At 39.6% G+C, this 16,066-nt stretch overlaps 3 protein-coding genes and 1 long non-coding RNA gene across 4 annotated transcripts in view; 3 read left to right on the top strand and 1 right to left on the bottom strand.

Moving 5' to 3' along the window:
• LOC121718875 (zinc finger protein 708-like) overlaps nucleotides 1-4,304 on the top strand; it is a 137,977-nt gene extending 133,673 nt beyond the window's left edge. The window contains exon 5 of the mRNA XM_042104252.1: nucleotides 2,854-4,304. Within this exon, the coding sequence (XP_041960186.1) occupies nucleotides 2,854-4,148 (1,295 nt within the window). The 3' untranslated portion in view covers nucleotides 4,149-4,304. The remainder of the gene's footprint in view (nucleotides 1-2,853) is intronic.
• Nucleotides 1-16,066, top strand: part of LOC121718880 (gastrula zinc finger protein XlCGF57.1-like) — a 168,201-nt gene that overhangs the window by 90,287 nt on the left and 61,848 nt on the right. The window lies entirely within an intron of this gene.
• Nucleotides 4,501-15,841, top strand: LOC121718905 (gastrula zinc finger protein XlCGF26.1-like). Its single transcript, XM_042104339.1, has 3 exons — nucleotides 4,501-6,661; nucleotides 8,689-9,004; nucleotides 13,707-15,841. The coding sequence occupies exons 2-3, from the start codon at nucleotides 8,734-8,736 to the stop codon at nucleotides 14,984-14,986; spliced, it is 1,551 nt and encodes a 516-aa protein (XP_041960273.1). The 5' UTR covers nucleotides 4,501-6,661; nucleotides 8,689-8,733; the 3' UTR covers nucleotides 14,987-15,841.
• LOC121719091 overlaps nucleotides 12,777-16,066 on the bottom strand; it is a 15,037-nt gene continuing 11,747 nt past the window's right edge. Inside the window, exon 2 of the long non-coding RNA XR_006034154.1 lies at nucleotides 12,777-12,904. This is a non-coding gene — a long non-coding RNA (uncharacterized LOC121719091). The remainder of the gene's footprint in view (nucleotides 12,905-16,066) is intronic.

Raw genomic sequence — 16,066 nt, 5'->3', positions numbered from 1 at the left:
TTACATTTGTACATTTATAAGCTGAACGTAAGTGCCATAGTTTAGTTTCAACCTAAATTGGCACGTTGGAGTTTATTAACTACTAATATTTACCAGGTTGCACCACACAAATAGTTTCTGTCAACAATATCGCAAAAAAACACGGGCACAATTTCTGCAAAACTTGGTGGAAAGGTGGAGCAGATCCGACTCAAAGGGAATTTCAAAGTATTTCTATATAGTAGCCTGGCTATTGCTGATGTCCTTCATTTCTTCACGTCTTACAACATAAATAAATGCAATAATAGTCTAGTGAAGTCAGAAATGAGCCTGTCTAAAGGCCTCTTGGAAATCATGTGGCATGTTACATTAAATATGCACTCAATTGTGATTCAAAGCAAAAAGTATCACTGATAGCCTAACGAAGGTAAATTGCATATTTGTAAATGTGGCGAAGGTAAAACGTTAAAGTGAATTGAAGACTTTATAATAACCAAAGAAAGTTAAGGAGATGATTTGCACCTCCGTTCACCAAATAAAGGCAGTGGTTGTGTTTTTACAATATGTTGGCACAAAACGTAATTTCTGTCAGAAACCAAGTAGGCTAAACGTTTTCATTGTCATCGTGAACTATGACGATGCCCATGTTCAGTAGGCTATGTGTTTCATTTATTCAAGCAGTGACATTTGGTTTAACGCATGGGGTAACGTGAGGCGCGTCAGAAAAAAGATGGGCCTGTCCCTCGCAAAACATGTTAAAATAGTGTGATTAGCAACCAGAAAATAAAAGAAATCGCGGGGGAGACACCCCCGGACCCCCGTGTTGTTATTAGGCGATTATGACTGGCCTGCCCCCACTGCTAAAGAAAATCGAGAGGAAACACTGGAACACGGTCATCTCATTTAAATGGTGGGAACGTCAAATGTAACAAGTAGGCCTATAAGTCAGAAGAGCTACATATGCAACTGATTACACATTTAATTCACCTGAACAGTGTTTGAATCCTGTTTGTACTCTTGGACTTAGCAGTTACTGTGCAAAGCACAGATTCCATTTGTGTTATCTGTTATCACAGATTTCATTCCATATTAGCCACCAACAACCGGCTAATGATGTTGTTATGCATGTACAAAATACAACATTTGAACACCCATATTGCTGCTGTTGTACTTCATTGTATCTACAGCTGTTAATGTGATTACTCATATTTCAAGCCGCATTTCTCCGGCCCCTTAGTTGTGATGCTTTTCATGAACTGGCCCCTATTACAAACTAATTGAATAGCCCTGCTCTATGGGCTTGTGAACTTTGACAAAAAAAAGAGGCTGAACAAAATCGGCACCCCCCTCCCCCTGTAAAACTGGCTGTATCTTGGAAAGTATTGATCTTACATAAGAGTAATTTTACAATGTGTCTCCTGGGTAACATAGGTACACCTGGTAATTTTTTCAGATTTTTGTGAGACCTAAGTGCGTGGGCCCTGGTTGAACTGACGTGGAATGACCCTGTTGGTAAAACCTATACTGTTAGAACTAAACATGGTGATTAGTGAAGCAGCGTTTAGCTGTTATGAAATAATTCAGTGGAAATGCATGGATTCCCGTTGCTGCTACTGGAAGAAACTGGAATCCATGCATTTCCACTGAATTATTTTTGGAATCTGATCCCTTATCATACCTTTTCATTCTTACTCGTTGCTCGACTTATTGTGACTAAATTCAAGATGGCTGCAAACGCTGATACTGTCTGTATAAATCGTCTTGTAAGTAAACTACCAGTGCTTTTTCAAAGTTCTCGATGTCTCGTTTTAAATGTCAGGGCCCTCGGAAGTCTACCAATGAAGTGTGGAGATGCATTGAGCCTCGTAAATGGTGTAAAACAGTGATTTATTTGCATGGCTAGCCCGATGCCGAAGCACCACCATTGAAAAAGCTGTTGGTAGCATCGGCTAACTAGCGCCAGATTTTGGAGGGCAGGAGACAAGCCGAGATGGGCTATGAGACATACGTTCACACTCGGTATCATGTTTCAATACACTTTAGGTCAATATCACACCAGAATGATCCTTTAATTATTATTTTATTATTATTCTTTACTTTTTAAACTATTCTTTGACTATTGCCCTTCTACGGTTTTATCAGCTATTACTGTTTGCTTTTGTTTATGTAAAGCATATTGAATGACCTCTGTGTATTAAATGTTCTATAGAAATAAAGTTGACTTGACCTAAATTAAGACATAAAACAAGTAACATTATCTGTCCATAGGGTAAGTAAATGTATCTTAAATAGTTTGTCTTAAAGGGACACCAGGCAAGCCTGATGCTTTTTCTCCACAAAACTCCCCCTTGTTCGGTCTGAAGCTCTTTTCCTTTTCTTTGCATCTTCCGTCAAGGGTTTTCCCTGTTTTTTTAGCTGGCTCTGCCATTATACACACGTTTGCAACAATCGCTAGCGTTTCGTTAGCCTGCCTCTGTGCTGTGGATGCAGGATGTAAACTGATCCTGCTTCGGTCGGCGGGTACGATGCACTGAAATTGCAAGCGGGATATTCTTCCTACAGGCAGTAGGGGCGGACGAGAGTCTTCATTCGCCCTGTAATGAGTAATTTAACCATATACCGACTTACGAAGATGAGTAATTAACACAAAAACGTTGCCTGGTGTCCCTTTAATTTAAGAAGATTTTGACTTATTATATGTCAAATAATTGTATGAGAAAGCTCAAAGTAAGTAGATATCAGTTTGTGCAGTGCACTTGGGATAATTGTACACCTAGCTTACCTGGCAGTGTAATTGGGACACTATTGTACATCTGTCAAGTATCTCTTCTAGAACATCTGTATCATTCTAAGTCTCTATGGTAACTCTTCCAGGTGCATCAGACCACTTATATGTAACACAACAGAGGATCCATGGACAGAATGATGAACTCAACCTGCAACTCAAAGGAAGACTGCACCACTGCACTGTCTGCAGGAAGAGCTTCACAACACTTCCTGAGCTCAAGAAACACCAGCAAATACATTCTCTTGGTGTTTATCAAAGGCAAAGAACTGGCAAAAGGCGACATAAATGGGTCCAGTGTGGAAAAGCTTTTTCACAAGTTTCAAAACTGAAAACCCACATGCTCATACATACAGAGAAGAGTCATAAATGTGTCCAGTGTGGAAAAGCTTTTACACAAAGTTCAGATCTTAAAAACCATACACTAATCCACACTGGAGAGAAGCCTCATGAATGTGCCCAGTGTGGAAAATCTTTTACACAGCTCTCAAATCTTACACGTCACATGCTGATACATACTGGAGAGAAGCGCCATAAATGTGCCCAGTGTGGAAAAGCTTTTTCACAAAGTTCAGATCTTAAAAGCCACATGCTAATACACACTGGAGAGAAACCTCATGAATGTGCCCAGTGTGGAAAAGCTTTTACACAACTCTCAAATCTTAAGCACCACATGCGTATACACACTGGAGAGAAGCCTCACGTATGTTCCCAGTGTGGAAAAGCCTTTACACAACTCTCAATTATTAAACGTCACATGCTGATGATACATACTGCAGAGAAGCGTCATAAATGTATCCAGTGTGGAAAAGCTTTTTCACAAAGTTCAGCTCTTAAAAGCCACACACTAAAACACACTGGAGAGAAGCCTCATGAATGTGCCCAGTGTGGAAAAGCTTTTTTACACATTTCACATCTTAAAAGCCATTTACTAATCCACACTGGAGAAAAACCTCACGTATGTTCCCAGTGTGAAAAAGCCTTTACACAACTCTCAATTCTTAAACGTCACATGCTGATACATACTGGAGAGAAGCATCATAAATGTATCCAGTGTGGAAAAGCTTTTTCACAAAGTTCAAATCTTAAAAGCCACATGCTAATACACACTGGAGAGAAACCTCACGTATGTTCCCAGTGTGAAAAAGCCTTTACACAACTCTCAAATCTTAAGCACCACATGCTTATACACACTGGAGAGAAGCCTCATAAATGTACCCAGTGTGGAATAAGTTTTTCACGAAGATCAGCTCTTAAAAGCCATTTACTAATCCACACTGGAGAAAAACCTCACATATGTTCCCAGTGTGGAAAAGCCTTTACACGACTCTCAATTCTTAAACGCCACATGTTCATACATACTGGAGAGAAGTGTCATAAATGAACCCAGTGTGGAATAGGTTTTTCACGAAGATCAGCTCTTAAAAGCCATACACTAAAACACACTGGAGATAAGCCTCATTAATGTGCCCTGTGTGGAAAAGCTTTTACATACAATACCCTCCAGAATTATTGGCACCTCTGCTAACGTTGACTAAAAAGAGGAATATAGAATCATCTTTTGGAAATGGATCTTAATGCTTTAAGTAACAAATGAGGAAATATCCAACCTTTAAGGACACCAATTTTCTTTGTAAATGAATAATGTATCATAAATAAATAAATGTTCTTCCTTAAAATACAGGGGCCATATTGGCACCCCTATGTTAAATTCCCATAGAGGCAGGCATATTTTTTTATTTTTAAAGGCCAGTTATTTCATGGATCTAGGAGCAATACATGCATTCAAACTTTCTTTATAGGTCAGGTCAGCACTTTCTCCCTAAAGTTACATGGGTGAGATAACCTATTTTGCAAAAATAAGTGAACTGCATTTTAAGGGTCATAGCGCTCAGGCGGTTTCTTCTCTCTGGCTGAGCGACGTAGACTTTGAGATGCTGCATGTAATTAAATGTATTACCATCACATACAAAAAACTCAGGATATAATCTAATGAAATATGATTTTCAAACCCTCACCCCCATTGGGCTGTACCATTTCTCTGGTACGTTCAGACTGTGTGTTCTTTGCTATGATATAATACTGACGAATTAAAACAAATGCATAGTGTAGGCTGCAAAAGCCTGATATGACAAGCGGTGGCCAACTGGCCATACATTTGTCTAATATTTCACTGCCTTTGTAACATAGTGATAGCCAACCTTAGAAAAACATTGAGTAGCAAGATCGCTATGGTTTAACCGGAGGTCTCCCTTCCACTCAGCGGCCACGACCATCGCTGCTGCTTAGCTTAAAAATCAGGCCTACAATCACACCCCATAGGAGGAGTTCCATAGATATACTGACACGGGGAGAGGTTTCATGAGGCGATTTATCATTTTGTGCAATTTCACTCTTAATGTTTTAACAAGAGGGAATCTGCACTAATATTCAGGGAATTTCACATGAAGATGGTTCTCAACCTTTTTTAAGCAAATGCCCATACACCCATAATTGCAACTTTACCTGCAGTTTGTTTGAAACGCTAGGTGAACATATAATAATCAATTGGACCTGAAATGTCTTTCTTTGTTGCCATTATTAGAGATCAGCCTTTCTTAAAAGCGTATTGCTGCACAAACGTTTTGTGATAGAACACCAGGCGCACAATCCATAGGCTACATTATATTAAATGTCTAGGCTAAATAACGTGAATATATTTGTTTTCCAACCGTGAACAAGTGATTTTTTTATTTGCTTGACGTTTGGTAGGCTATCCAAGAAAAAAGAATCAAATGAACCAAAGGCAAGCCTTGTATTAGGCTAGGAACTTGGCTATTAAACGGGAGACTTTCTGTGGCCCATCTGTAAACAATTCTGGGTCTTAAATGTAAGTAGTATGTTTGCCATTTCCGTGCTATTGGTCTATGCATATGTTTGCATTGCACTGCTATACCAAAAAATATTTTTTGACCGTGGCGCGCAATTTTACGCACGGGGCGCACCTTGAAACAGTGTTTACCCAAATTCAACCCTTCCCATAACGTGCAAGGTATATTGTGCTTGCTAGTATGTAGTTTCTTTTAACTTGTCGACCAGCCAGCCACGGTCATATGACCTATATTTCGAAGGTAATTTGACTGTGAACCACAAGTGTGAAATCATGTGTAAGCCTATATAAAATGGAGAGTGACATCACCAGTCGAAATAGCTGTACCCCCGAAGCCCACGGTATAATTCGAACACTGCTCGTCACTGTCCATGTGCACAGGATCAGCATCCGCTGACATGTTGTCCTGGATCACACAGGGTTGGGCTGATTTGTCAGTGGTTGCACAGTCAATATTCAGATCCAGTTCGTCGGCTGTGACATGAGATCTCAACTGATCCCCATGTCTCCTGTACAGCCACACAATTTGAATTAAGGCAGAAATAAAATAATGTTTTTTACGGTTGGCTACTTTTCCCATTTGTCTTATGTTATTTTTGTCAACATTTACTTTTTACAGCTGTTAACACAAATGGTTATTTTCCCTCATTATGAATTGAAAAACTAATGAGTTATTAGTTCCGAGTTTTACTTTGATTCCGAGTTTTATTTTGAAGGATTATCGAATGGCGGCCGGAATTGTGATTGTTGTCGCTGAGTCCACGCAGTCAAAGCCGCAGGCACAGACAGGAAAATTGTATGCAATCCAGCTCGGGACAACAATCGTAGCCTAGATGTTGGTATAAGACATATATTGCAGGGATAAACACTGTTTAAATCAGATACAAACACCAAATCAGCCGATCTAAGTTGACGGAGCAGCGAACTTGTCGGAGAAGGGTAGCTTGGGCCGCCGCTCTCACCACGCAGCACTCCAAAGCAATTCAGCTTTGGGTAGGCTAGCGACATTGCCAGCAGCGGCACTGAAGGTATTAAAAGAGAATGTCTAGGCTCTGGTATGTGTGCTTTAATAGACAGACTTAGACGAGAGGGCTCTGGTATGTGTGTTTTAGTAGACAGATTTAGGTAGTTAGGTACGAGAGGTAGTTAGCCAAACATCCCAGGTAACCACGGGAGTGCTGATCTCAACACAACTCATCTTCAGGAGCAATATGCAAAAACTTTCTTTATAGGTCAGCATTTTCTCTATAAAGTTGCATGGGTGAGCCAATAACCTCGCTTCGTAGTATAGCCTACCCCTCAGATAGCAGATGTGTGGACAACGTCAGTCCACCGGTGTCCATACGGTAACTGGCTTTCATTAACTGGCTGGATTGTTTACTTTGTCTCTGAGTTAACGTAACCGCCCCCTTCTTTTTGCAGATGTGTTCAGCTGATTCGAGAAATAACGCTCCCTACTGCATCAAGAAGGGGGGCATAGAAGGGTGTAAATTTACACCAGACAAATGAAATCGACATTGTAGGCTAGGCTATAGTAATAAATAATAGTAATACCGTTTACAGGTATTTGAGTCACTGTACAATGTAATTTTTGGTAGGCTACAGAGATAATTTAGATACCCTTATAGGGTACTTTAACCTTACATTACAATAGTATTATTAATACATTATCATTGCACTGAACTGCCTTGCACTATATTATTTCTTAATCTTAAACCTCAGTCTATACTGATATTGCACTATCCCCACCCTTTCAACTGTATATTGCATCTTGCGTGTGTCTGTTGAGGGGTCCACGACCATGGCACCCTTGACAGCACCCCCCCGGCAACTGCACTACCATATCCCACCCATAGTGTCTATCTATTTATTTATTTGCAAATGTACATACTGTATTTATTCTCATACATAGATCCTACTGCCTTCATTCTATTCTTATTGTTCTGTTTTTATTATTTTACTCCTTTATGGTTTTTTTTGTATCCTTATATGTTATGTGAATGTTGTACTTGCGAGCAAAGATTAACCAGAGTCAAATTCCTTGTTTGTGTATGCAAACCTTAACCTGACCCTAGCCAGATGAATTTCGCTCCGCCTAGCTCCACTCATCCATCTGGAACCGATCCATTGAAGTGTTGCTTCAGAAGGCTGGGCCTAATCAAAAAATGCTTGCATATGATTGAATAAGCCACTTGTCCGTCATCTATTGACGTGCTACTTCAACCACTCACATCGAAGCCAACCCGTGACGCTGATAACAGTCTCACAGTCGCTTCTACGCTATGTCACATCTATGAAACTCCCCCCCTGCGTCCTGATTGGCTGTACCATAAAACCGGTTGCAGAAATCACTCTCAATGGAAGAGGTCCCAGATGGATGTGAGTGAAGCTAGGCGGAGCTGAGCGGAACGAAATTCATCTGGCTAGGGTCAGGTTATGCAAACCTGGCCAATAAAGCTGATTCTGATTTTTATGGAGTGGGTGCTTGTGTGAATCCGCCGTCTTGGTTTGTATAGAAAAACGATAACAAGGCGAAAAACAATTTTCCTATAGATGCTAAATCCTTATTGATTCATTAACGTTAGCAATTTGCCCTACATTGTAGCCTATTTTAAATCACATTTCATGAAGTTACATGAAGTGAGACAAACGTGTGCCAGTCAGGTAGGCATTTTGGTGGAAAAAAAACTGATCAAAAAGTGTACTGGAATGTATTGTAGAAATGTAGTGGTGTAGAAAGTGTAGATAGTTGCAAAATGTAACAGAGTAAAAGTCAAAAGTAGGCACTATTGATTCTACTTAAGTAAAGTATATGTGGAAAATGTACTTAAGTACAGTAACAAAGTATTTGTACTTTGTTACATACAAAGTTGTTTCCTATTAATTAAAGCATGAAAAGAAAACCGACTTTGACCTTCCCTTTTTTCTTTATTTTCTTTCTCAGCAGGGAATGTTTTCCATTATTGTAGTTTAAAAGAAAAACTGACTTGTCTTTATTTAAACTGACTTGGACCTTTCTACTTGTCTTTATTTTATTTTATTTCCTGGACTACAGGCAATTTTACACTTTGTACGGGATCATCTTTGTTCTGCTAGCAACATGGATCTCGGACCTCCATTTAGTTCTGGCTGTGCAGAAACGCAGCAGGTTGATCTGAGAGTGATGGTGAAAGAAGAAGAGATAAAGAACGAGGAATGTGGTCATGTGATTTCATGCACAGATGAAGATGAAAAGCCCTTTGCACATCCTCGCTGTAGCGCTGAAGCAGACGACGCAGAGTCCAGCGTTACTGACGATGAAACACAACAGACAACCGCGGAGATCGAAGTGAAGATAGAAGAAGAGGAACAACATGAACATCTGCTGGAAAGTAAGTCCTTTCACATAGCAGGGAATTCTCCCATGTACGTAAGGGTGCGTAAGAAAAAAAAAAAATAATTCAGTGGAAATGCTTTCTTCCAGTAGCAGCAACTGGAATCCATGCATTTCCACTGAATTATTTTTGGAATCTGATCCCTTATAATACCTGTTCATTCTTACTCGTTGCTCGACTTATCGTGACTAAATTCAAGATGGCTGCAAACGCTAAACTTTGTGAAGATACTGTCTGTATAAATCGTCTTGTAAGTAAACTACCAGTGCTTTTTCAAAGTTCTCAATGTCTCGTTTTAAATGTCAGGGCCCTCGGAAGTCTACCAATGAAGTGTGGAGATACATTGAGCCTCGTAAATGGGTGTAAAACAGTGATTTATTTGCATGGCTAGCCCGATGCCGAAGCACCACTATTGAAAAAGCTGTTGGTAGCATCGGCTAACTAGCGCCAGATTTTGGAGTGCAGGGGACAAGCCGAGATGGGCTATGAGACATACGTTCACACTCGGTATCATGTTTCAATACGTTTTAGGTCAATATCACACCGGAATTCTCCTTTAAGTGACAGATACACGTAAGAAGTTGGACATAAGTGACAGTAATATATGTGACGTTCCGATAGCTAACTTAAAATGGACAGATTTGTCACATTTTATCGCTGCACGGCCCGAGCCTGATATGGGCAACAAAGCCAAACGTCGAAAATATGATGAAAACTCATTGCATTGCATAGCATAGTGTAGCACCGATTTAAGTGGCTTAACTGAAGTGAATATCATTATTTGAAAATGATTGTCGGAGGTGTCACTGTTTTCAGAGGGGAGGCCCACATTGATGGAGTTTGGGAACCCATGCTCTAGACTAGTACCAGAGATGCTTACTGTAAAATCTAAGTCTTCAATCTGCAAAACTGGGGGCTCAACAACTCAAATGTGCTATTTTATTTCGCCAAGTCAAATTTTGGAAGAAGTTTAAGTACCTACCGTTCTAGGTTATACTTGAGCTACACTCATGACATTCCATGTCTGGATGTTATTAGTAACAGATATTGACTGTAGAAAATTTGAAGGCGACAGGTGAGATAGTTTTCCAGATATTGCTGTTTAAAAATGGCTTTTCAGAGTATGATGCCAAAAAAATGCCCCTCATACAAATATGTTGTAAGTTTTCTTAGTTGAGAAAACTATTAACTTAAAGGGATATTCCACCATTTGGGGAAATACACTCATTTTCCACCTCCCCTTGACTTAAACAATTGATACTCGCATTCCATTGGTTAGTGACTGGATTATTACACCTGAATGAGAGTATAGTTCCAAGTCAAATCAGCCTAGAAAATCGCTATGTTTCATTTTCCGTTGGTCTTATTACACTTTCTAACTTGAGAGGAGACAAGTTTTAAATAGGAAAATTACCGGAAATCTTAGTCACTTTTAAATGTGATGCTAGCAGGCGAGATGCTAATGGTCTAATCCGATTCAATGATCTATGCTGGGCTGGAGCTAAAAGTGGTATCGCCAGACTCAGAGAACGGCTGGATGAACTGGAGAAAGGTAAAAATCAATTGTTTAACTCAAGGGGAGGTGGAAAATGAGTGTGATTCCCCAAATTATGGAATATCCCTTTAATATTTTGGATTTTTCTTATTAAGAAGTGTATCTTTTTACTAGAATTTTTCCAGGAAATTCTGAGATGGTCAGGTGGGAAGATTTTCAGAATTTAGGTGAAAAGAGACGGAATGACCCTTTACTGAATGGGTAAACATGCCCGCAGGAGTTTGCCTACAATAACAAATAAAATACCTATTGCAACAAGCATTTTAATGTCGTCAAGGCCATAGACTACTCAGAGTATACAGGATAAATATTTCACATTCGTTGCTATTGATTTTGCAAAACAGAACGCTGATATGGGTGTAAATATGATGATTCCATGATAGTTTCGACTAGCACCGTGGAGCAAATTAAATTGTTTAGGCGATCGAACCACACAGAATCAGAGGATCCATCATAATATCACAGGTTCCACTCAGTCAAACGACATTGGGAGGATGATCAGTGAGTGATTGTCCCTTTTCCTTTCTCATACTAGATACTAGACATGCAAAATAACGATGAGTGCCAGGTGTAACGTTAATGATGAACTTGAGGCTGCTGACGTTGGTATGAACGATACAAATAATTTTAACCATGCTGCAAGTGATTACACGTAAAAGTGGCAAAGTCCGAGTCAAGTCTCGAATCAATAGCATGGAAGTCCAAGTCGAGTCGCAAGTAATTTCTAATTTTGTCAAGTTGAGTCTGAAGTCATCAAAATTGTGACTTGAGTCTGACTCGTCCAAGTCATATGACTCAAGTACACACCTCTGCTACATACCACAATTTAGTCCATTAGCTATGTAATAAACAACAGTTAGAATAGATGGCATGGGGTTGTTTTATTTGTTTTATCTAAAAAGACTGAAAACAGTAATACATTAGAAACATCCTCTTCCATGGTCAGTTTGTTTAAACCAGCCAGGCACTTTATCTAATCCATAACAAATAATGAATATTAACAATTATGTGTCGTCTTTATTTCTCTAGACAGTTAAATGAACCAAAATATCCAAAAAATATGTCAAAAAAGCTATAGTACTTGATCGCATTTTGAAAATTGTCTCCCGACGTGATGTAGTCCAGTTTCAGGATATTTTTTTGTTCATTTTAGACAACCTATTTTCAAACTTTGATCTAATCAGATGGGCAAAAATCAGATTAGATCACTTTTGAACAACTGGGTTATGTAGCAGTCCTAAAAGATATCTACTACTGTCTTGTAACGTGTAAGTAATAACTAGTAATTATACAGTTTTACATACAAATACTTCTGCATTTGAATTCTATTTTATGTTAAATATTTTCCTCATCAATATGCAATTGCGAAATGTGGAACATCTATCTGTAACTCTTCCAGAACATCTGTATAATTCCAAGTCTCTATGGTAACATCAACGTCCTCAGCGCGTCCAGCCAAGAGGCTACCAGTGGAAGTGCTTTGGGCAGGCTGCCAAACGTTTCTAAAAGGAAAAAGATTTAACCACATGTCATGCTCATAATTAGCCTGACGAGCCAGACCCACATTAAAATGTAGGGTCTGGGGACTCACCGTCAGCAGTGCTCAGTCCGAGGGGCGGGATAATCGGTTGTCTTTCAAATTCCCTCTGCACCCAATAGGATAGCGCTACAACTCATGAGTCCCATGCGTTTTCACACCAGCGGAGCTAGTTTGCTAGTTCAAACTTTTGCCAACTTAAAAAAAGCTTAACTCGTGTCACGCTGTTCGCCAACAGCAACATCCATCTTCTTTGTTTTCAAGTAGCAGGGAATTCACGACGAACTGTTTCAACTCTGTCATCAATCATTATGTTAAGCCCGCCTACCGACTCTATACACGATGTGATTGGCCTTATTGAAGCTTAATTTTTCCAGCTCGCAAGCCAACGGAGAGTTGCTAGACTAGCCTGTGCAGCAAATTAAATTTGCTGCCGCTGGGTGTGTCTAGATTTCTAGGCTAGCACATAATAGCACCATACTTCTGTAGTAGTAGTAGTAGTAGTATCAATAGGGCCCCTGGATCATAGTACAGTAGTAATACCAGTGCTGTAATATTATATACAGTAATTTTGGGAAATTCATATCCTGCTTTATCTACAGCCAGGATAAATTTGGCTAGGCCTAGGTATGGTGAGGCTACACAAACTTGCATAAATAACCATTGACAACTTGTTATCAGTTGAAAAGCAAGTACATTCATTTACTTTTTATCCGTTTAGAAATTCTCGTGTGCTGCATCCATAACGTTAGACCAACGGTTGCAGTCAGCCTTATCCACCACCAGTAGCAGAGTGAAGCAGCACCTATAGAAAGCAGAAATAGAAGAAAAAAAGATAAACAGTGTTAGATAACAATTTCCAACTGAAACTGAAGGCTACTTACAAGTGAAACTTTAGAATAATCATATAATATATATATATATATATATATATATATATATATATATATATATATATATATATATATATATATAATATACTGTATGTTTTTTGAGTTTACTGTCAAAATGCCAGGCTGAAGATGGTGTTAGTTAGCATAACTCAGTTTCGTAAGGTATATGTAACGTTAGCTAGCTGGGTGAGCTCATTGATGATGTTTGCTTGCAGCAACTAGCCTGGCTAGCGCCACCACTTCTCAAAGAGACGTGGTCTGGGAACCAAACGTTCATTTTCTCGTATTTGAAAAAATGCCCAGATCCGTTTATTGGGTGCCACGGATGTCTATCAAATGCGTCTGTGCCTAGCTCATCATCGTCTTGCTTTCCCACCTGTTCTGTGATTGGTTCCCTATCTCAGGCGAAAATTTGCTCCATGGTCTCCAGGCTGCCTTAGCAGCGTGAATCAAATCGCGCGCAAGGCAGCATGGGAACACCCAGGCTATGCAGCAACAGCCATTCGCGCAATTCGAACAATGGTTAATGATAGTCAGATGTGACTTAAAGTTAACTTAAGACCTGTATCTGTAGGAAGAAAATTCCATGGCTTCCTGGTCCAGTATCATCAAATCAGCGGTCATGTTTGATCATGCAACTTATTTAATTATGCTTTAATTGCTGAATGTGGAACATCTATATGTGATTCTAAGTCTCTATGGTATCTCTTCCAGGTGTATCTGAACATCCACATATAACGCAACAGAAGATCCATGGACAGAATGATGAAATCAACCTGCAACTCAAAGGAAGGCCGCACCACTGCACAGTCTGCAGGAAGAGTTTCACGACCCTCACTAAACTCAAGAAACACCAGAAGACGCATTCTATTCACAACAGGCGACATAAATGTATTTATTGTGGAAAAGCCTTTTCACAAATTTCAACTCTTAAAATCCATTTACTAAGACACACTGGAGAGAGACATCATGGATGTGACCAATGTGGAAAAGCTTTTACCCACCTTTCATATCTTAAAGCCCACATGCTCATACATACTAAAGTGAAGCCTCATAAATGTATCCAGTGTGGAAAAGCTTTTACCCAAAGTTCAACTCTCAAAAGCCATTTACTAATACACACTGGAGAGAAACATCATGAATGTGTCCAGTGTGGAAAAGCTTTTACCCACAACTCAACTCTTAAAAAACACATGTTCATGCACACTGGAGACAAGCCTCATAAATGTGCCCAGTGTGGAAAAGCTTTTGCACGAAGTTCAAATCTTAAAAGCCACATGCTAATACATACTGGTGAGAAGCCTTATAAATGTGACCAGTGTGAAAAAGCTTTTTCACATAGTTCATGTCTTAAACGCCATATGCTAATTCACACTGGAGGGAAACCTCATCAATGTGTCCAATGTGGAAAAACCTTTACACAACACACAACTCTTAAAAACCACATGCTCATGCACACGGGAGAGAAGTCTCATAAATGTGCCGAGTGTGGAAAAGCTTTTCCACGAAAATCAACTCTTAAAAGCCACATACACTTACATATGGGAGAGAAGCGTCATAAATGTGTCCAGTGTGGAAAAGCTTTTTCAGAAAGTTCAGCTCTTAAAACCCATATACTAATACACACGGGAGAGAAACATTATAAATGTGTCCCGTGTGGAAAAGCTTTTAGACACCTTTCAACTCTTAAAACCCACATGCTCATACATACTGGAGAGAAGCCTCATAAATGCGTCCAATGTGGAAAAGCTTTTTCACAAAGTTCAGGTCTTAAAAGCCATTTACGAATACACACTGGAGAGAAGCCTCATGAATGTGCCCAGTGTGGAACAACTTTTACACACCTCTCAACTCTTAAAAACCACATGCTCATGCACACTGGAGAGAAGCCTCATAAATGTGCCCAGTGCGGAAAGGCTTTTACACTAAGTTTCAATCTTAATAAGCACATGCGAAGACACTCTGAAGAGAAGTCTCATGAATGTTCTCAGTGAGTCAAGTTGTCACAAGCAACTTCTAAAACCAGAAATTCAAGGTCTCAGTAGCATACAGACATCACACACAACATTAAATAACAGCAGAAAAAGTAATTAAAAGTATATAATATAAAAAACACAACAAGCAATAAGGACAGTAGAAGATGCAACTCCTAAAACCAGTACGCTGTTACACACTGGAAGTAAACCTCCTAAATGTCCCTTGTCTGAAAAGGTTGTTCAACGAGTTTCAGGACCCTGACAGAACTTGAGAAACATCAGAAGACACACTCTGGCTGTGTCTTAAATGATACAAATCTCAGCTTCTAAGATAGTGTTCGATGGCAGCAAGGCATCATGATGTGCGACCTGTCCGAATCTCATATTCATAAGTCCACACTAGTCTAAATTAGTTTTGATATGAATTTGTGGAACAAATCCGATCCGCGTGCACAAACACCGTAGCAGTTTTGCGCCGTTTCCCACAGATTTTGATTTAATTTGTGGTAGTAGTTGACTTGGACAATGGGGGAAAAACGCAAATCTCACGACCATCAACCCCTTGTCAAGACCCGTATGTTACTGTTGCTAGGCCAGATGAACACTGGCCATGCAGCATTAAAACTCGTAATTCTTATTCTTGAAAATCATGACAAACGTACAGTCACCAAGTATGGGTACGAGAGAAGAATTAATCACCAGATCAAATCTGCAAACTACTACTCCGGGAGGCGTTACAGGTCTCTCCTCACCCGAAACAGCAGGTTTAGAGGCAGGGCCGCAGTGGGGCCACTTTTCAGCCCGGGAGTTTCAGGTCCAAGACCAGCCCACTTTTTTTTAGTGCTGGTGGAAATTGGATAAATAAAACAACAGTTCCGCTCTTACTATCCTGTAGTTTTTAGTACCAATATTCCACTATTCCACAAGGATAGATTGATAAGTTAACAAAAAAAGGAAGGAAGAAATAAAGCATTAAATGTATCCCACAATTCCACTAAGAGCCATATTGAACTATTGTTTACATGTTTTTTCTGCATGGGTCAGCTATCATGTTTGGTGATTTACTCCTTTACTACACCCACTTCTGAGCAAACAAGG

The sequence above is a fragment of the Alosa sapidissima genome, chromosome 9, assembly GCF_018492685.1.
Source record: "Alosa sapidissima isolate fAloSap1 chromosome 9, fAloSap1.pri, whole genome shotgun sequence".
In the NCBI taxonomy this organism is placed as follows: Eukaryota; Metazoa; Chordata; class Actinopteri; order Clupeiformes; family Clupeidae; genus Alosa; species Alosa sapidissima.
The sequence above is the reverse complement of the archived record's forward strand: the minus strand, read 5'-3'. Positions and strand labels throughout refer to the sequence as shown.